General features: G+C 33.7%; 3 protein-coding genes across 9 annotated transcripts in view; 2 read left to right on the plus strand and 1 right to left on the minus strand.

Moving 5' to 3' along the window:
* Window positions 1–11644, plus strand: part of LUBEL (Linear Ubiquitin E3 ligase) — a 29556-nt gene extending 17912 nt beyond the window's left edge. For 2 of the 5 annotated variants that reach the window (XR_010558039.1, XR_010558040.1), the window contains exons 9-23: window positions 3245–3342; window positions 3443–3565; window positions 3652–3771; window positions 3878–4141; window positions 4224–4419; window positions 4520–6642; window positions 9028–9222; window positions 9347–9625; window positions 9698–9787; window positions 9916–10043; window positions 10123–10333; window positions 10410–10540; window positions 10689–10857; window positions 11018–11186; window positions 11529–11644. Coding sequence is in view for 3 of the 5 variants with exons in the window: in XM_065359237.1 (XP_065215309.1) it covers window positions 3245–3342; window positions 3443–3565; window positions 3652–3771; window positions 3878–4141; window positions 4224–4419; window positions 4520–6642; window positions 9028–9222; window positions 9347–9625; window positions 9698–9787; window positions 9916–10043; window positions 10123–10333; window positions 10410–10540; window positions 10689–10857; window positions 11529–11558 (4157 nt within the window). In the remaining 2 variants the exon portion in view is untranslated. The remainder of the gene's footprint in view (window positions 1–3244; window positions 3343–3442; window positions 3566–3651; window positions 3772–3877; window positions 4142–4223; window positions 4420–4519; window positions 6643–9027; window positions 9223–9346; window positions 9626–9697; window positions 9788–9915; window positions 10044–10122; window positions 10334–10409; window positions 10541–10688; window positions 10858–11017; window positions 11187–11528) is intronic. The other 3 variants (XM_065359237.1, XM_065359236.1, XM_065359238.1) reach the window with 3 other exon arrangements.
* A 44-nt stretch (window positions 11645–11688) lies between these two features.
* Window positions 11689–12585, minus strand: LOC135841984 (uncharacterized). The gene is made up of 3 exons (XM_065359239.1): window positions 12343–12585; window positions 12122–12278; window positions 11689–12042 (listed from the first exon to the last, which is right to left on the minus strand). The coding sequence occupies exons 1-3, from the start codon at window positions 12444–12446 to the stop codon at window positions 11794–11796; spliced, it is 510 nt and encodes a 169-aa protein (XP_065215311.1). The 5' UTR covers window positions 12447–12585; the 3' UTR covers window positions 11689–11793.
* Window positions 12586–14732: 2147 nt separating this feature from the next.
* gem (gemini) overlaps window positions 14733–20814 on the plus strand; it is a 79845-nt gene continuing 73763 nt past the window's right edge. For 2 of the 3 annotated variants that reach the window (XM_065356540.1, XM_065356545.1), the window contains exon 1: window positions 20203–20738. The gene's annotated coding sequence lies outside the window, so the exon portion shown is untranslated. Of the gene's footprint in view, window positions 14931–20202; window positions 20739–20814 lie in introns of those variants that run through there. The other variant, XM_065356541.1, reaches the window with a different exon arrangement.

Below are 20814 nucleotides of genomic sequence, written 5' to 3' on the forward strand. Positions count from 1 at the left end.
TTACCCATACTACATATTCTATTAAAAAAAAGTACACTTCGTGAATCTTATCCAAAGATTGATGTGATAAACATAGGTACCAATCATTTTATTTACAAGTATAATTAAACATTTTTTTGGGTCAGAATTTTTCTATTTTTAAAGAGAACTAGAGAAAATGAATAGAAAAAGAAATCGAGAGAAAAAAATACCCATAAAATTACAAGTATTGATTTTAAAAATGGAAAAAGCAGCTCTTTTGAAACAATTCTGATAAACATTAGGACTTTTTGACAATTTTTTCAAAAACTGTACCTTCAATCTATTTTGGCCAACACGAGATTTTACTAACCATTTTGGCATAAAATAACATTTTTTGGATAATTCATCAGCAAAAGGCCTTTGCCCACAATATTTCGTCAAAAAAGTGGAACTTGGAGACAATTTTGACGGAAAGCAGTAGTTTTGAAAATGTTGGCTAAAAGCAGAAGTTTTTTTAAAGATACTTAGGCATGTAATTTATCTAGGTATTTATTTTGAAATAACTAAGAAAAAATTAAATTTTCACCATGATTTGGCAAAAAACAGGATTTTTAAAGGATAATTTTTGGAAAATCAAGAATTCTTTCCAATTTAGGAAACAAGTTTTTTTGAACATTTTGGCAAAAAGCAGGAGTTTTGTTTTTGGCAATTTTTACAAAAAGTCAAGATTTTTTGATAATTATGGCAAAAAATTGGAATTTTTGAAATTTTGGACATCAACAGGCTTTTTTGCTTATTTTTACAAAAAATATTAGGATTTTGATATCTAACATCATTCAGAAGAAAATGTATTTTCGACAATTCCCGCGTAGCACAAGCGATGCCAAAGTCGATGGAAAAGACAAGATCTCTAATCCGTCACTTGTCGAAATGACATTTGTTGACACCAATGTCGATAAATGACAAGTGAGAAGTTGATATCAAAATCGACTGTCGTCTCCCTTCATTTTTTGTCTCGACAAGGTCTCGACATTGGTGTAATTTTTTTGAGTCTAAAATAAGCAAATTTTGATTGAAAAATGTGCGAAATGTGCCCAAACCTCTTTTTTTGATTCAAGTAAAATTATTCTCAAAAGTATTTCCCCCAAAAAATTTTTTTGAAAGAAAAAAAGTTGTCCTGGGTAGGGATCGAACCTAGGTTGCCATCACTGCTGTCATGTTCTCTAACCACTAGACCATTGCAGCTGTTGAGTGGAGAAGCCTCAAAAGAATATTCAGTCCATCTTATTCTGAACTTAGAAAATTTTTCTTATTGTATTGTCGACTCTGACATCGACAAATGAGTCGGCAACACTTCGAAATTTCTAAAAAAAATGTATAGATCTTGTAATCGACATCAACTTCCTCATCAATATTAACCAGATGATTGATGTCAATTACAAGATCTACAGAAGTATCTGACGACATTTTGTAGATACTTTTGTAGACCCTATAATCGATATCGAAATTCAGGTCGTCTTGCTGATGCCAAAGTTGATGACAATTATTAGATCGACAAAAGTAACTATACAAGATCAAAATTTTGTAGATGCTTTTGTCGATCTTATAGTCGACATCAACTTCGGATCGACAAGACGACCTGAATTTCGATATCGATCATGGGTCTACAAAGGTATCTACAATGTATCAAAATCTTGCACATGACTGTAGATACAAATGTAGACAGCAATGACGACCATCAGCATTTTCATCATAATTTTTGAAAAAAGTGTCAATTTTTAATTAATCATCTTAAACGTAGTTAGATTAACCCCTTTGTGGATAATGTTTGGACTTTTTTCAATCAACAATCATGTAAAATCATGTCGATACTTTTGTCGAGGCCACTGACGATCTCGTCAGTGCTACGCGGGTTATGATCAAAAACAGTGCTTTTTTAATAATTTCAATAGAAGTTAGAATTTTTTTATAATTTTTACAAAAATATGACTTTTTTGATAATTTTGGCAAAAGCAGGAATTTTTGACAAGTTTGCAGTAGCGATTTTTCGCCCCATACTATGTAGCGACATGACCAACGTGACAATTATCACTTTATCAAATAGTGCACAGTGAGGTGCCATACCTCATCTCATGACTTTGCTGCAAAGATGTGATGTGTGCGCGCGCTTAGCTCAGTAGATGAGCGTTTTGACAACCCTTTGAACACGTTTTCTAGGGTAAAATTCGACGCTTAACATGTTTTGTTCTATACATTTTTCGCATATTTTGCATAATTTTGCAAAAAAACGCGAAAAACGCGTATTTTTCAGGGTTTTTTGCAAATATGAGCCTTTTGCAGACAAAATTTCAATTTCATGGATTAGTAGGAAGAAAGTACTAGTAAAAAGACACATTTTGGCGAAAACAGTTTTTGTGTAGTACCCTTCAGTTCGGAGCTGTGGCGTTTCAAAGTTTTCTTTTGTCAATTTTACCCCCACCACTACGATAAAAATTTTTGAAAAAAAACGTGTTGAAAGGCCCAGGCTTTCCCTACACATTCCGCGTGGTACCAGAATTTTATCCCCACCACTCATGGATACCGAATTTTTCGCGCAAAAACGCGTTTTTTGGCTATACTTACCAAGGGGGGTGGGTTGGGGGGGCGGAAATTCCGGTCGAAAATTTTTATGGGAGGTACCCAACAATAATCCATCATGATTTTCCAAATCTGAGAACACGGCCATTTCACCTATCTTAACTAGGAATACCCTTTGTTGACGTAGCATCGTAGGATAGAATGACGTGTGTCTTAAAAGGAATTTGTTACACAATGTTTTTAGTAGTTTTTTCTAGCCTGTATGTCCTTTATAATTTTCCACGTGCAATAGTAAATTTTAAAACATGAATGATAGAAATTCGTTATTAAATAGCAACACGAGTGTAGATTCCTACGTAACTTACCTTATCTACAAGAAACTATTCCTAATAATTATGTATGTTGATTTAAATAACGTTTCAAATAGGTACCTACACACTTAATCGAAACGTCTGAAATAGAACAACAATCGTATGTAGATTCGAATTTAAATAGATTTTCTAAAAATAGTTTTTTAAATCTAACCATCATATAGGTGTACTAAATACCTTAGCATTGCATATATGATCTTGTTTGTTTTACTTTTTTCTTCAAATGGTTGTTTTTCTGCCAATGTACATAATACATATATTACCTACAATACCTATTACCTCTACCCATTTTATCGAACTAAATAATTGTCAATTTATCAAAATTAATGTTACAGGTGATGAAAGTATTATTAATGAAGATAAGAAGACAGAGGCAGTGGCTACGAAAACTTCCACCGGTACATCCCCGCCACCCCAAAGTGCGTCGACCCAAGTAATAAATAATTTGCACTCTTCGTATTCATTTCAACGACTTACTACTTATAAATTTTCGCAGCAAATTAAATAATTACATTTTTTCCTTCAAATTTTAGACTTACGATGTACCCAGTTTAGTGAACAAACGCAACAGATCACTTTCATTTGACGATTACAGCGACTGGAATCCGAACAAGAAGTCGAGCAGTGCTGCTTCATTTACTAGTGATACTAATCAGGTGCCTGTTTTAATATTTAAATTCATCGTATAGGTTTTAAAACTTTAAAAGAAGACTAAAATTTGTTAATTTCATGTTCACTGCAGTCTTTATCGTTGCCATCGAAACAAGAATTATCACCTCAGCCTTCGCAGTCTCCTGTATTTATGGACGCCGTGTTACAAAAACAAATGAAAGATAGTCTGGAAATCGTTAAATTACTAAAAGTAAGCCTTAGAACTGTTTTTTTTTTTTTTTTTTTTTGAAACTTCTTACCTATCTAGAAAATTTTTATTTTTGAAGTGTTTTTTTTACTATTATTACTTTTTTTAGGAAGCAGAAAGACATCAATTCACCCCAGACGATTTAACCATAGCCTTAATGCACTGCGGTGAGAACAATCCGGTCAAATGGCTGCTTGAAAACTGGAACCAGATGATCGAGACAGTCGTCACATTGGCTACGAATTTCGGCCACGAACAACCTGAGAACACAATCGGAACTATATCCTCCCACGAGGCGAAATCCGCTTTGCATCTGCATCACGGTGATATTTGGGCTGCAGCTACCGAATGCATAAGGCAAAGGCAGCGAAAAGTAGGTACCTAAATGATGAAATAATAACGTAATTTCGTTCGATGACATTTTTCTTTATTAAATTTTGATTATTCGTTGGCAGTATGTTAAATTAATGGCGCAAGGAAATTTCACTCGAGAAGACGTGGTCACTGTTTTGACAGCCAATCATGGAGATATCGAAGCTGCTTATATGGAATTACGTAAAAGTCAGCTGAAACCTTTTCTAATGAAAATTTGGGGCCCTCCTCAAGGTTTAGATAACGAGAGCGGTAATACATTTCGATTGCACGATAAAGGTAGGTATCTATCTGAACCAACAACGAGTGAATTATTTTCCTTAAATTGAGCATTATTCGTTCACTATAAGTACATATTTCATTACCTATTATTTTACAGATCAATTCGTCTGCGAACCCAGAATACACTCGATCCTTCCAAAAAACACTTCAAACCATTCTCAAAACACTTTCAACTTCGTGCAATCTTGGCTTCAAACCGTCAATGTTCCCAATTCCGAAGATAACGATTTAGTCGATTTTGTCAACTTGAAGAATAACTTGAGAAAACACGCCAGTGCTTTTTATCTGAATACCAACCCTCCATCTGGAAACTCGCTCGTATCTGAAGAATATTCTGATTCTAACGACGATCTTTATTCAGCATCTATGTCCAAAGATCCATTTTTACGATACAGAAGCTGCGAAAATTTAAACATCGCGAATAAACGAACTCCGGTGGTTCGTAAACGATTCCATAAATCGTCCGAGTCGTTATTTTATAACAGAACGAGACCTAAACCAGAGAGCGAATTTTTTTTACATCATTTGGCTCATTGCCCAATCAACGACGTTGACCATATCAGCGATATTAATCTGAGGAACAAATTGTTTGGTGATCTGAACGTGAACGAGCTTGAGATGAACGAGCCGAGTTATCAGTCCAGCGATTCGGAAGGTTTCGAAGATGTTGAAATTTCTGCACATTCCTTAAAAGATTATCAAAATTTGAAACCGAACAATTCAGATATTGATTATCAGAACTTGCCTGCTCAACAATCCGCTAGTAATAATAGTTCAGATGAAGATCGTGTCGTTGAAACTGATAGCTTAGAAGGATCTATTCATCATGAATCGGTTAATTCGACGGATGATCGAATAGATCACGTGGATAATCCAACAAATAATGAAAAAGATACCGAAGAAAAACACTCGCCGCAGATGGACATTCCGTCTTCAGATTCGTCTGTCAAATCATCACCACACGAGATCCCTTCTGCGGCTGTTCTAATTGCAAAACAATCAGAAACTGTTGTTCATCATTCATTCTCCCAGATCACAAATTCTCCAGAAATGGTCACTGCTCGAATAACTCCTGAAAAAGCTCATCAAACTGCGGAAGATACAAAAGACGAATCAGAATCGATAAGCAGGTCACTGTTCGACGAACTGAAAGCTCTATATGTATTGGCCAAGCAAAACTTGGAATTTTTAATCATTTCCAATAATGATGCATCTGTTGAAGTTGCTAATCCATATTTTCCTCCTATTCAACGTACTATAAATGAAGCTGTCGACGCAGTTGTAGATCCACAATCACCATCTCAAGCTGCTACTTCTACTGCAAATGATCCTCAGTCGACTAAAAATTACCTTAGCCAAGCTTTCATCGAATTAAGTTCTCCGAAGAAGTCGCTGGGTGATCAAGTAGGTTTCAACGATCCCAAACACGATCGTGTAAAGGAACCGAGCACCTCTGATGTGTTGCAACCTTCCAACGAAGATCTCCATTCCGATAGCGACGATGATTTCGAGGACGTTGATAACAAAGAATCAACAGAAAGTAATTTCGTCAGTGGAAATTCATCCGAAAATGATCTAAGTTTTGTTGAAGAGCGAGAAGAAAAATCAATGGAACATATTGATAAAGCTTTCAACGAAGCACTGGCTGAAGATATAAAAGAATACATCGAACGAGAGGCTGCTGAAATAAACAACAAACCAGAAATTATTACCAATCGAATTGAACCGGTTAACCCAGTGGTGATGAACCCGCCTGCAAAACCTATTCATATTATTCGAATAAACGTCCCCGATGATTTAATCAACACTCTTAAATACGATGAAAGATCCAACGTGAAATATATCCAATCCCAAGTGGCTTCCATATCTGACAATCACATTTTTAATGAGCCACAAAACGAAGTAAGCAGCAGTGCTGAAAATATTTCCAGTAAAGAGAATCCTGTGGAGGAAAAATCTTCTAGAATTTCTTCACCAAACAGAGCACTTTCCGAAAATGAAACTAGTGATGAAGAATACGAAAATCTCGATGAAGAGCTAAATGGATATACTTCTCAAGAATCTGGTCAAGAAGGAAGTTTTTCAGAGTATATTCGCGAAGTACGAGTAATCAACAAGGATGCAGATCATATTGAAAACGATGTTAGCGAAGAGGAAAAAAGGCAAATAACACATTCTCCTGATGAGCATCTTTCGGACAACTCTGAGGATAGTTTCGAGGTAAGATTACAATATGATGAATTGTTATAGTGGAACTAAACGCATTAGTTAGATACCTATCAATGGATTCTGTTCGTTTACCTATTGAAAAAATATTGAAATGGGCAAACGATTAAGCAATTAAGCATGCAGGTCTTAAATTAAATATTTTCGCTGTGTGAATGGAAGTATTATACAGACAAACGGTCCCAGTTTCAAAACCTAATTTTATGGAAAAATTAAATTCGAATACTAAGGTACTGTGTCAAAACCAGTATCACTTGTCCTACAGTACCTAGGTACATAATTATGTTCCTGCCTCTTTGGAAAAAATAATTCAATCGAAAGATTCACTTGCGAATATCTGGAATATAGGTAGTTGATTATATTATAGGTATACATACTTCAAGGTAATGTTTACAGTGAAATGAATGCAGATTCGATTCAATTCAACAAAAATAGGTATGTACATGGAGAAATTTCAAGTTTTAAAAATCTACTGGAGGCTCCAGTAATTTTCAAAAAGTCGCTGGAGGCTCCAAAACGACTTGAAATTTACCTGCAGTCGACTTCATAGCATATTAAAATTAGTGAGTAGAATTAATTTCGGCTTTCCAACTCCATTTGATGAAATTTTGTGGGAATTCCGAGTTTCAAAAATCTGCTGGAGGCTCCAGAACTGCTCAAAACGGGTTGAAACAGTTTCCAATCGATTTGGAAGATCGAAAATAGGGTATATCCCAAATTTCGGCTTTCTTGGTCATTTTGGTACAATTTTGATTTTTTCACTCATTTTTGGCCTGTTTGATTTTCAAAAATTCACCAAAAATCGAAAAAAGCACTTTAGCACTTGAAATTTTGACCGGTGATGAATTTTTGCTTGCTCTTTCGATCTATCTTTGAACGGTTTGAAAAATTTTACGCTAGTCCTATGTTAGGACGCAAAATCTGCGATTTCGGCTGACCTGTCAATCAAAATGGCCGCCATTTTCTAAGTAGGGCCACTTCTTTTTTTGAGGACAAGGGCTAGAAATGTTCCTCAGGACTCCCCCTTTAAGAAAAAAGTTGTCCCGGAGGATCTGCAGGGGGGGGGGGTGCAATTGATCCTTATGCGGGCCTCCCGACTAAAAGAATCAATAAAGGATCCCAAAATACACCTCCAGCAAAAATGCTAAACGCTTAAGTACATTTTTCGATTTTTGGTGAATTTTTGAATACTTTACCTATGGACCAATAATGAGAGAAAATTAAAATTTGATCATATTGACTTAAAAGACTGACATTTGGTTGATATCGACCCTATTTTCGTCTTTCTCAGTCGATTGGTGATGGTTTCGAACCATTCTGAAGCCTCCAGGGGATTTTTATGAATATTAATTTTTTTCAAAAAACAATATTATTTCGCTAGAGGAATTGTTGGGTTTGAAGCTTTACGAAAATGTTTTGAAAATATGTGTCTAAATCGATCAAAATTGTCACCAAGATGATGAATGTGAGTTTATGGGTGCTGATGAATTCCATTTTCACCCTTACTCAATACTCACAGTGATTTTTTTTTTTTTTTTTTTTTTTTTTTTTTTGGAAACGTGGTGAATTCAAAAATCTGCTTGGAGGCTACAGAACGGTTCGATGCCATCATCAATCGATTTGGGAGGATCGAAAATACTCGTTGTAGACTACTAACCGAAATTTTCAGTCTTTATTATGTCAATTTGACCAAGCTTTGATTTTTTCATGAGAAATGGCCGGCTAAGTAGCCTATAGGTAATATTTTGAATTTTCAAAAATTCGCTAAAAAAAATGAAAAATGAATTTCAGCAACTGAAATTTTCACTGTACCTAATGTATTTTGGAATCATCTTTAATTATTCCTTTTTATCTGGCCTTTTATTAGGAATAGGAACTCTCCTTAAATTTCAATGGAAATTTGTTTTTATAGAAAGAAAAACTCTTGTATCTAGGTATCCAAAATTTCAGCTGTCTACCTTAATTTTCCAAGTTTCAAAAATCCTTTTTTTTAAAGTACCTAATTTTTACGTTAAAATCAATCTAATACTTTTGCTTATTCGCAAACACTGATCTTCCAAAATCAATTTCACAATTTTCCAAGTTTTGAAACCATCTAGCTGGAATACTGGATGAGCCATCAGCAAGATTTTCATATTCCGCAAAAATTTTCGAAGTTCAATTGAAAATCTTTTGATTTCTAAAAGGCCCAAATCAGAATAATTTTCAATTTGAAATACCTTACCCATCATTCAATTGCCAAAAATTATGCAATTTCTTGTCTTTTTTGATTTTCTGTCGAAATTAAGAGACGTTGTCCCCCTCTTCACTTGGGCAGAGTCGAGTTAGAAGGTTCAACTTGGCTATGTTTTCATTTATTAATGCATTCTTTGTTGATAGGTCGAAGTTGAAAACTGCCTTTCACAAGGACTAACCAACTACGATCAAGCTGTATTGGCTGCTCAGCTGATCAAATTGAAATTCGACCGATCTCAAAGCTTGGATGCAGCCAGCGAATGCTCAAATATTCAAGCTGCTATCACATATCTTCAACAAGACTGTCAACTTTGTGCAGAAAAAGTCTCAATAAAACAAGTGAGCTCCAATTTACTTACATCAAACGGCAATGGGAGTGTAAATTTTCAAAAATACACGAGCCCATGAAAATCATGATCTCGATGTATTTACCTACCTACCTATCTCTTTGATTCTATTACAGATGATCTCAATGCTCGAGTGTGAACACAGATGCTGCCAAACTTGCGCCGAACAGTTCTTTTCGTTGCAAGTATTAGAAAAGAGTATCGTCGATTGTGTTTGTCCATTTTGTAAAAAACCTAAGATATCTGATTTGGATTCGGACGAAGCCATGTTGTATTTTAGTAATTTGGATATTTTACTCAAGTCCATTTTGCAACCAAATGTTCACGAGTTGTTTCAACAAAAGTTGAGGGATAGGACTTTGATGCAGGATCCGAATTTTAAATGGTGCATCAAGGTAAATCTTGAAATGGCTCAGTACCTACGAATAATTACGTTGGTTTTTTTAACGCATGACCAATCATTTCAGTGTTCTTCTGGATTCATTGCTGAGCCAGAACAACTTCGTGTTTTTTGTCCAGATTGTAAATCTGTATCCTGTGCTCAGTGTGGTAAATTGGTAAGACTTTTTTTTTTTTTTACAACAAATTCTTGAAGCGAGATCCTGATCGAATAATTATAAAATTATCTGCGAATTGAAATCACCTACGTAGTACGTTCCTATACTTTGTAATAATTCATTTTCAGTGGGATAAAGAACACGATGGCAAGACTTGCGAACAATATAATTCGTGGTTGTCGAAAAATAACGTTAGCTCTCAACTTTCACAATACTTGGAAGATTTTGGGGTAACGTGTCCTAAATGTGATACTAAGTAAGGGCCATTTTTAAAATAACGATTTGAAAAACTCATCCATAAAATGGATACTAAAAAAATGATATTTTTCTCTTAGATTTATTCTAGTCAAAGGTGGCTGTATGCATCTTACGTGTAGTAATTGTAAGTACGAATTTTGTTCCGATTGTATGAAACCATTTACTATGGGGAATGACTGCCAAGTATCCAAGTATTGTGCTAAACTCGGTTTACACGCTCATCATCCTCGTAACTGTTTATTTTATTTACGAGATAAAGAACCACAAGAACTCAAACAGTTGTTGAAGGTGAGGATTTTCCATCTTTTTAAACCGATTCCAATGATGATTCGGACAGTTCTCAATTTTACTATTTAATATGCAGGATAACAACGTTCAGTTAGATTTAAAACCGAAGGAGAATACTCGATGTGATATACCTTTGCAAAAAGAAACCGAAGACGGATTGGTCGATACGAGATGTGGAGCACGAGTCGAGGAAGCTGGTTTATGCAGGTAAATTTGAATTTTTCGCTGATCGTATCAATTTTGTTTTTGCTGAAATTTTATTGAATGTAAAAAAAAAAAACACACACACGAAAGAGATCGAAAGTAGTAACTTATAAAGTACAAATATCTACATTATTTTACCTTTAATACGCAGGAATCATTTAAGAGAGCATTTAAGTCGTATAATATGTCGACTTAAACTGGAAACTATAGATATACTAACGTGCGATGATTTGGAAACCATTGTAACTAGGGAAGGTAAAAAAAGACCACCTAGAGGTTACAATACTCCCGAAAACGAATACTTTAAAGCGTTATATCAGGTACTTTATTTCTCAAATTCCTGATTAACGAAACCATCATACCGACACCGAGTACTGGCCCCTCTTGCAAATGCATTTCTTACGCGATTTCATTCTTAAAGCTGCTATTTGTTGAGCTGGATTATTAAAAAAGCGATTGTATTTGTGTGATTTTGCGTAGGACGCATTTTATCGAGCATTTAACGGCTTTAATCAGAAAGAACAAATTAGATCCTATAGTTATATTTGACCTGGCTGAAATACTTCAGGAGTTTCGACGTCGCGGAAAATCTCTACCAATCAGAGCAGCCAAAATGCTCGAGTACGAATATCGTCGTTATTGTATCGAGGTTAGACATACACAATTTTTCCATCATACTGGTTTTTTCGTTAACATTGTTCATCATCTTGCTAATACATACATTCATTATGCTTAGATTGGTAGAGATTTTGTGTTGCTTATTTACATCGTACATGAATATTTCGTAACGTAGAAACTTCTGCAAGTACCTATACTAAAAAGTTTCATATTCTCGAGTTGGCTTACGTATTGCCTTTAGCTTTCATCGAAACTTCATAATACTTAAGCTGCAATAATCTACATTCAACTAATTATTCCAAAATGAAATACTTTGAACATCAAATAATAGTTATGATTTTTAAATTTTTTTTGTTTTGTTTTTCTGTTTTAGGTAATTAAAGAAGAAATGCCTTTAGAGTAACGCTTGTCGAACTTAAGAGGTCATTCTATTCCATACACTATTTTGCCCAATTCGGTTTAAATACAAGTATTTTTTTCTTGTTTTTATTCATTTTATAAGGTGATGATTTCTCGTAAAGAAAAACATATAATTTTGATCGTTACTTGGGAAAATAAATATGTGTATTTATCAAAAAAGTATACAAAAAATAACGAAGAATATCAAGTTTCCAAAGGAACAACGTACGAATAATAGATTATCTGTTCACTTTCTTCTTTACTTTCTGTTTTAATTTATTCTTTTTCGATTGTTTATTAGGATTATTTTTTGTTTTTGATTGAATTTTGCTAGACGTCACTTTGGTATGTGTTTTAGATTTAGATTTGACTGTTACGATGCTCTTCCTGGTGTTGGGTTTTACTTTACTCTTGTTTATTCTGAAATCATCTTTACGCTGCTGGTAAGACTGGTATTCTTTATGATTACATACCGAACATTTCAATACCTGGAACAATAATCGAAGAGAATTGAAAACTATTCTTCTGTTAAGAAATAACATGCGTGGTTTTGAATATCGGGTATACCATTCTTTTCGAGATATTCTTCCCAGATTTATACTTCGGCTTGAATCTGACTGAGAAATTGCCTTCTTTCCAATGAGTATAGCAGCGAGGACAACTAGAACTGAGTTTCTTACGTTGTTCAGTTTCACTCGTTGGTTTTATACGGTTCAACTTAATCCTGAAAAGATGAAAATTGATATGAATATGATACACGAATGTTGGGGATTTTAAAGTAAACTTACTGGATCGCATTCTTTAGTGTTTTGAAACCGTGCAGGGAATTCTTTTGGCGCAGGAATGCGAGAACGTTCGAGAGATGAGTTTGAGTGGCTGGTGATTCCTCCATTATTTTTAAAGGCTACATTTACGAGAAATCGTTCGCATTTAATGAGTATTAGTTTCAATTCGAACGTTTCGAAAACATTTTCTACAGTCAATTTTGATTTTTGATTGATCACAGAGGTGAAAGTGAAAGATTGATAACGGTTATCACTATTTAGGTATTTATATTTTGAGTCATTGAGTGGTTCCAAAATTGGTGCAACTGAACCAAAGGAAGTTGAAATTTAGGATTTTTTAAATATTGTTCTTGTTCTTGAAGCAATTTTCAATTTTCATCTTCATTCTTATTCGTCATTTGGTTATTTTATTGGAAAAATTGAAAAATATGATCAAAAAGAAAAGAAATCCATTGAATTGAAAAACCAAAAACGACGTATCGAATTTTTCGATCGTGTATCGTTTTTCTCTGTTTTGTGAAGTGTTAATAATTCAATATTGTATGATTTTATTGATGAGGAGGTGCCTACGAATTACGAAAATATAATAAATAAATTAAAACTTACATGAATAAATTCAATTCGGTGTTTCAAAACAAGGAATAAAAATAAAATGGATCCACATTTCGTTTTACGGTTTTACCATTACCATGGTTAAGCATCATCCCCCCATCCCCATTATGAATAATTATTATGACGCTAAAAAATCATAAAATGTAGGGTACCTATGAGACTATGATTGATGATTGATGAATGAATGAATATTAGGATTGGGAGTTTGGGACATGGAATGGAATGGGATCAGAAACCAAAAGAACCAGAAAATGTGAAATTAAATATTATAACGAAGAAACCCCTCAAATCGCCCTACAGTTTGAACATGACTTGTTTTGCATGCGCGCATATGCGCGCATTTGCTCGAGCATGCGAGCATATTTTACTATTACGCATCCCCTTACTTGATACACATTAGTAGAAAGTCATTACACAAAATAAGTGTAATCTAATACAAATCACAATGAAGATCAAAAAGTTGAAAAATGCATTAAATTTACCAAAAAACAGGCAAAAATATCGAAAATGAGTAATAAATATCCGAAATTTTTGAAAATTTCCTTATTTTTTCCTTGAAAATGCTCGTGCTCGAGCAAATTACTAAAATGCGTTCTCGCGCATTTGAGCAAATGCTCATCGTGCTGTTGCGCGCATTTGAGCATGCCAACCCTAAACATGACCGCCATTTTTGGAATGAGTATGCAATGCAATGCAATGCATGATCTGAATCCCCTCTCCCCCCTCATAACTGAAATTTCCTACACCCAAATTTGATTTTTCAACTTTTTGTGAATTTTCTCAAGAATCAAAAATCAAAATTGGCCATTTTCCATTTTCGACTATTTTGCAACAATTGGATTTTTTGCTGCTCAAATTAATTTTCACGCTTTCTAGAAAACTTTTAAATCCTGGAGAAATGGAAAAGGAAAATTCTGCTGGACGCTTCAAAAATTTCAAAATGCTCGGAATTGGTGAAATTCGGTTCGTTAAAAAATTGATGGATCAATGATCAATTATGATTGTATCAACTGAAATTTTGGTTATGAAGATTTTAGACCACAATTTTTCTAAAAATCACGGTACTGATGACATCTGACGCGAACATCTCGAGCATTTTGCTTTTGCACTCCGATTTCAGTGAATTGCAATTCATAGGTTTGTAGCTTGTACTTTTGACTTTTGGTCCTCCAAAATCATTTTTTCAACATTTCCAAAGTAATGTTGATGAATGAAACAATGAATTGGAAACATTTTAGTCATTTAGGCAGGTACTTATCCAGAATCTAGGCAACGAAACAATATGAAATAGGTAGAATAGAAAAGAAATTAGAATCAGAATTCAGAATCGCTGATAATCAAAATTCAAAATCAATGTAAAAATGATAAGATTGGTAAGATTTGGACCTCAGCAATGTTCGCAGTAGCTTCACAATAATAATCGAAATTCGAAATGGAAATAATTGGAGAGGAAAGGAACTCTACTCCACTCCATTCTTCGTAGCGATAGCGAATGCGAAAACTCTTGGGTTATCAATTTTCAGCTCAGCTCGAAATTCGTATTAATCAATCGAATAAAATTAAATGAAATAAAAATAATGACCAACTCAATTAAAGGATTAGCTTAGCCTGCGTAGCCTAGCCTAGTGTAGTCAGATGAGTGTGAGATGCACCACATCATGAATATTGGCCTAACGAAACATGAAAACTAGTCTATTCGTTGAACTGAAAAGAACATCTTCGTTGTACAAGAATGAACCCTTTTTACATTAATCAGGTTTTTTTTATCACACTCAAAAAAGTAAACACATCAAAAATGAAATAATCTTCACGCTCACCTTAGTGAAAATATTTGATTTTGTAGTATTCATAATTGAATGTTGTTGTGTCGAAATTGTCTTGTTGAAGTTTTACCTGTATACTTTACAATTACTGAATAACTTCGCGTTTCAATGCCGGATTCTTCTTGCGGATTTCAATACTCAAAATCGTATCCTCAAGTACGTATTGAATATTACTCTCTATACTCGAATGTGTTTTAGCTTTAACTACTCCCTTTTTTATTAAAAAATAATACCCTTATGAACCTCGTTCGTGTTCTGAGCCATTGGTTTGATAATTTGAAGTATTGCCAGCTGGTGCAAATAAGCGTGTCGTAAAATTACGTTTTATACTGTTTCATATGAACAAATGATGAGTATCAAGTGTTGAGGAAAAGTCGAGTGCATTTATTTTACCGATATTGTGGTACTTGGATAATCTCTCTGAGTGCGCGAATCCCTTCCTGAAATGTGATAATGGCAGTCACTAAATATATCTACTAATCTACTTACTGTACAAACATGACCTGTGCTTTCAGTAGAATAGCTTCGTTCGTTTAGACACTGCTTTTCAAAAAGCAGCTTGTATCTCGATTAGAAGCAACCCTTGAGCTGCTTTCCTGCTTCTGGATTCTGTTATCAGTGTCCTATCGTAAGAACACTTCCAGCTTTGCTAAAATCAACGAAGGAGTTCTGATTCATTAAAAAATAACTGGTCATTTTTATAATGACTTTGTCCTTATTTTCAATTTTGGTTTTTGTTTGGTTTTTGAGAATACTTTTTCCCTTCCAGAAAGTCCTTTTTTAGTCCTTATTTTCATGATTTCCCTGAAAAAAAAATTATTCACGCCTGTGTGTATGTGTAATGAAATAGAAAAAATGATGAAAAATGAAAAATTATAGCGATGTTTTTCCAGAGTGTCGCTATCTACCGATCGCGAAAAGTCGCAAAATCGACCAAAAATTTCATCTATATAAGTCGCGAATTTTTTCCACATTCCTTGAACCATCAAGCTCGAATCTTGGAAAAATTAGTATTTCCTTTGTTCTGTACTGCTTGATTTATTGATTTTCAAAAGCTTTACCCTCACTTCACTCGGTTTACTAAATTACTTCTTGAAAGGTGAAAACTTTAATTGAGCACAAACCTTGTTAGAGGTTATGTCTTTTTTTTGACAATTCTGTTTAATTTTTATTATAAGGCTATCATTTATTTATTTATTATTTTTTTTTTGAAAAATTTGAAACGCTTTTAAGAAGGTAATTTTGGGCCTAATAGGAGAAAAATGCTTTTGAAAATCTCCTGAATACGTATTTGATGTTCGTTAGGATTGGAGGGGGGGGGGGGTATCGGTACGTATGGTGAAGAACTTTAGTTTAAAAGCGCGAAAAAAGTACGAATTTTTGAATTTTAGTACTGATAACATGCTTGATGCTGAAAAAAAGTTTAAATGCCGAAATAAAAACTGAAAAAGTACTTTTTAAATTCTTACTGACCGAATCAGTTACACATCCGAACCATTTCAAAAAAAAAGAATAGGTACGTATAGTTTCCAAAAAAGCTGGAATTTTATGTGAAAAACAAAAATGTCAGTGTTTTTCTTTTTTGACCCCTCCAAAAAAAACTTAGGGCCCTAAAATATAATCATTTTTTTAAAAATGGAAAATCAACACACGATCTGTCAATTTTTAGGTTAAAATTTTGCGAGAAAAACGAAAATGCTGATTTTTCTAATCTTGGACCACTTCCTAGTATTTTTTGGGCCCAAAATGTAACTAAATTTGCAAAAAAAAAAAAAAAAAAAATCAACTAATGACCTATCAAAGTATCGATGTAGGTAAAAATTTTGCGAGCAAAATAAAAATTCCAATAATTTACTTTTTTGGCCACTTCAAAAAAATTTAAACCCAAAACTTGATCAATTTTGAAAAAAAAAAAATCATCAAGTGACCTATTAATGTTGTAGGTTTAAATTTTGCGAGAAACAAGAAAAATGCCAATTATTTACATTTTTGATCCTTTCTAATTGTATTTTTTTGCCACTACAAAACTGTCAAAAACTCCTGCTTTTTGCTTAAATTTTCAAATTTTTGATTTTAGCCAAAAAATTAAAAATTCTTGTTTTTCAGCAATATAGGTATTGCTAAAAAATTTCACTAATTTCTAAAAATTACCGAAAAGTTTTTTGACAAAAGTTGCAACAAAGTTTATATTTTTTCCCTAATTCATAACTGTCAAAAACTTCTGCTTTTCGCTAAAAAAAAAAAAACGATCGCTTTTAAGAATCTAAATAATTTTTGGATAGTAACTATAAAATTCTCTTTACAAAATGTTGCAAAAAGTTTGCTTTTTCGACAAAAACCGCATTAAAACTTCATTAAAACTACAAGGAAGTGCTGTTTTTTTAACTAAAATTATCGCTTTATAGCTTTTTTTTTTAATAATTACCCAAAAAGAAATCGCCAAAAGTATCACTTTTTTGCCATTAATCGTCTCAAATAGGTAAGCAGTTCTGCTTTTTGTTTAAAATGTCAAAAACTTTGGATTTTTCAAAAATTTGCTACAATTTTCGGTTTTGTTGTTCAGCAAAATACGAGTAGTTACAAATTGTCGTTATATTGCAAAAAATTCTAAAAAGTACGTGTCGCTTTTACAAGAATTGTCTAAAAGTCTCGCCTTTTTTGACAAAAATGTGAAAAAGTGCCATTTTTTGCCAATAGTTGGTCAGAAAATTTTAATTTTTGTTAAAATTGTCGAAGTCTGTTTTTAGTGTGTGTAGCACACTATTGGTTTCGCTTTGAGGTATTGAAATTTCAATTACAATGAGTGTTCTCTTAAGCTATCCAACCGTTTTTCGTACCTATTGGACACAATTTGAGAATCATTAAGGCGGAGGGTATAGATTTATTTTCATTCAATTCGGATGGGTAATTGCTGAGTAATTGCAATTTTAGTTCATTATTTTAATGCATTAAATCCTAAAAAAGGGAAAAGGGGACTTGTAGAACACCTGCCGCTCATTGTACCCTGCTATACCCCCAGTCTATTCCATCACCAGCTGTGTTTCATTGTACCCTGTTACACCCCCGTCTGTTAGCTGTAAATTCCGAGTGGGAGTGGTTTGGTGGGGCGTTTACCAAACAAATATATTATTTTAATGCCCTAACCCTCGTAGTGAATTCGTGGCTGAGTGGTTAGGGCATGTAGGTAGGAATAGAAATTTAGGGACCCAGGTTCGAATCCCCGTGAGGTAAGTAGGTAGGTGACAGATTTTTCGTAGGAAAATTGGATAGGTAAATGCTTTGGAGTTACCTATGTAGTACATGATAATGGGGCAAAAATAATGCTGAAATTGAGTTATGAATTATGATATCATTTGCTAACTAAAAATTCATTTCATTAATTTTTTGTCTACCTATAGCCATAAGTATAGTAAGAATTACCTTGACATGAATAATTTTTAACTTTTTACTTATAATTTAAAAATTACTTCAAAATGAGTAATTAAACTAATTTTTGTACAATTGAAACATGTAATTTTTATTATCATGATTTAGTAAAAATTAATAAAACAAAATGATTTTTACTATTGGTACCTATAGCAAAATTTATTAAAATGATAATTTTTACTATACAATTACAGTAAAAATTATTGAATGGGATCTGGTACTTAATTGTGCTAAATACCAGTATTTAGTTAAATTTTTTTGTAAAAATTACCCATATTTTTTCGTGTAATTTAGGGGCAATTCAAATTCTTAACATATTTTATAAGATTTAATTTTTAATTTAGAATAAAAAGCAAGTTCTGAAAATTGGTTTGAAAATTTATAAAATTGAAGACAATGGAAATTCTAAAAAAAATAATATGAAAATTTGTATTTAGAGACGCTGAGAATTCTAAAAATTGATTAAAAGTTCTGTAAGTTGCAGATAATGTGAACTTGAAAATTATATGAAATAAGTATTGTAATATTTATGAGGAAGATGAGAATTCTAAAAAATTGGAGGCAATGTAAATTCCAAAAATTGAGTAAACGTTTTACAATTTGTGGACAATATGAACTTGAAAATTGAATTTGAAATTTTTTAATTTAAAGACAATAAGAATTCTGAAAAATTATTCAAAATTTGACTATTTAGAGGCAATGTGAATTCTAAAAATTGATTGCAAATTTCCTAACTCAGCAGCAATGCAAAATTCTGAAAATTTATTGAAAACTTTATGAAATTGTAGCGATGGGGAATTCGGGAAATTGATTTGAAATTTTGTAAATTTTAAAACAATGCAAACTATGAAAAACAACTAGAAATTTCTTAATTTAGAAGCAATACAAGCTTATAAATTATTCTGAAATACCTATTGTAATTTGGAAAATATAAAAACACTGAAAAACAATTATTATTTTGAAGCAGTGAGAGTTTCAAAAATTCTCATTACTGTGACATGGTTGATTCACTTGTGCACTACCTAGATGTTATAACGGTTATAGCTGTAGAAAAGGCAGCTAGCTACGCACACTTTGCAGCTAAGCTTTGCTTAGCTGTCTAGTTTTGTACGCAAAGAAACGAGCTGTCAAAATACACGTATCACATCCGTGATCCTAAAACATTAAGTCAAAATTTTATTGCCTTCCATAATACTGAGAGGGGAGGGTGGAATTAATTTTGGTTTTGGGGACATCAATGAAACCACCAAAAACTCAATCGTCAATTCTTGAAGGAAGACTTCATCGTACATATATTCTTGCAGATCAAACTTTCGGTAGTCAAAAAATACTTTCATGTAATTTGGATTGCGCTGGTTCAACGATGAGGCTGTGCTAAATATTTCCACCTCTCTTCTTCTCTTTTCCTCCTTACCGATTTTTTAAATATTATATTCCGGCCTGCTATTCACGAGTATGATAATTTATAATGAATAATATTCGTAACATCCCTTCGAATAGTTTAGTTGAATCTGCTACCAAACCGATTGAGATGACTCTCGAATCACTTTCGTTTGGACATTGGACATGAGTCCTACTGTTGGCATTGGTCATTCTTATAGTACGTATGTACTTGGATATTTATCTACTCGCAGCCTCGCAGGGTTTCTCCATTTTGTATGTGTATTTGTTTTCGCCACGCAAATGGCGAACTGCGTTTATCGTCAATTGACTTAATGCTCGAGTAATTGTTAACGTCAATGAATTTAATTTCCTGAAATCGCAATACACGATTGTTATATGTAAAGCTTTAAGTAGTAGCAATTACAAATGCGTGATATATACATATGTGGTAACGTATACTGTACTTTACCGCACGCACACACACACACACACACACACGTCCAAATACAGTACCACAGAGTACACTCTACATGAGCTTTTATAATACGTATACGTATGCACGGCAGTCATCTACTTATACATAGATAGATAAATTAAACAACAACGAAAGAAGAAAGAAGTGATTGTGGTGTATAGCATTACGTAGATGACAGTATTGGCGACATGATTACTGTAGTAGTTATGGCGGTGGCGGAATTATTGTCAACCTTATGACGCGATCGCGCGACCAGAAGAGGTTTTTGTGTCTTTTTTTTTTCAAGTACATCGCCATGCGTCTCGTGCCCATCGTGCCCGTGCTGACCCAGCAGAAATTGGTACTGCTGCTCCGAGGTACCTACCCAAGTTCTTGTGTTCGGTAGTTGGCCGATTCGGTGGTTTTTTTCGTCTCTCCTTTACATTAATATGCCATAATTAACGAATATTTTTCCGAGCGAACCGTCTTCCTCTCTATGGAGTTATTTATTCGAGTTCGGTTCGAATTGACGAGCGCGAGTGCCAGTTTTGTTCTGTTTTTAAAATGACTACTTAGTTACTTGTTGTTTTCATGGTGCACGTGTTGTTCTCGTGAACTAAGGTTACAGTTCTCTGGTGCTTCTTTATGTTTGTTCAGTCATCGCGGATTTCACTGTTGAGGAAATGTTGATGTTCTTGTGGGTAAGTTGCGAAATGGGTATTTCCTCCATTTGATTAGATGCTCAATAGTACACTGTATGTGAAGATTCACAAACGG

Source organism: Planococcus citri, chromosome 3 (genome assembly GCF_950023065.1).
Source record: "Planococcus citri chromosome 3, ihPlaCitr1.1, whole genome shotgun sequence".
NCBI classification, from domain to species: Eukaryota; Metazoa; Arthropoda; class Insecta; order Hemiptera; family Pseudococcidae; genus Planococcus; species Planococcus citri.

What these genes read in the sequence shown, in the direction of transcription:
- LOC135841984 (XM_065359239.1), bottom strand. Translation starts at nt 12,446, where the DNA reads ATGGAGGAATCACCAGCCACTCAAACTCATCTCTCGAACGTTCTCGCA. An exon ending in ACACTAAAGAATGCGATCCA is followed by an intron (nt 12,279 to 12,342) that starts GTAAGTTTACTT and finishes TCATCTTTTCAG; the next exon opens with GATTAAGTTGAACCGTATAA. An exon ending in AGAATATCTCGAAAAGAATG is followed by an intron (nt 12,043 to 12,121) that starts GTATACCCGATA and finishes TTATTGTTCCAG; the next exon opens with GTATTGAAATGTTCGGTATG.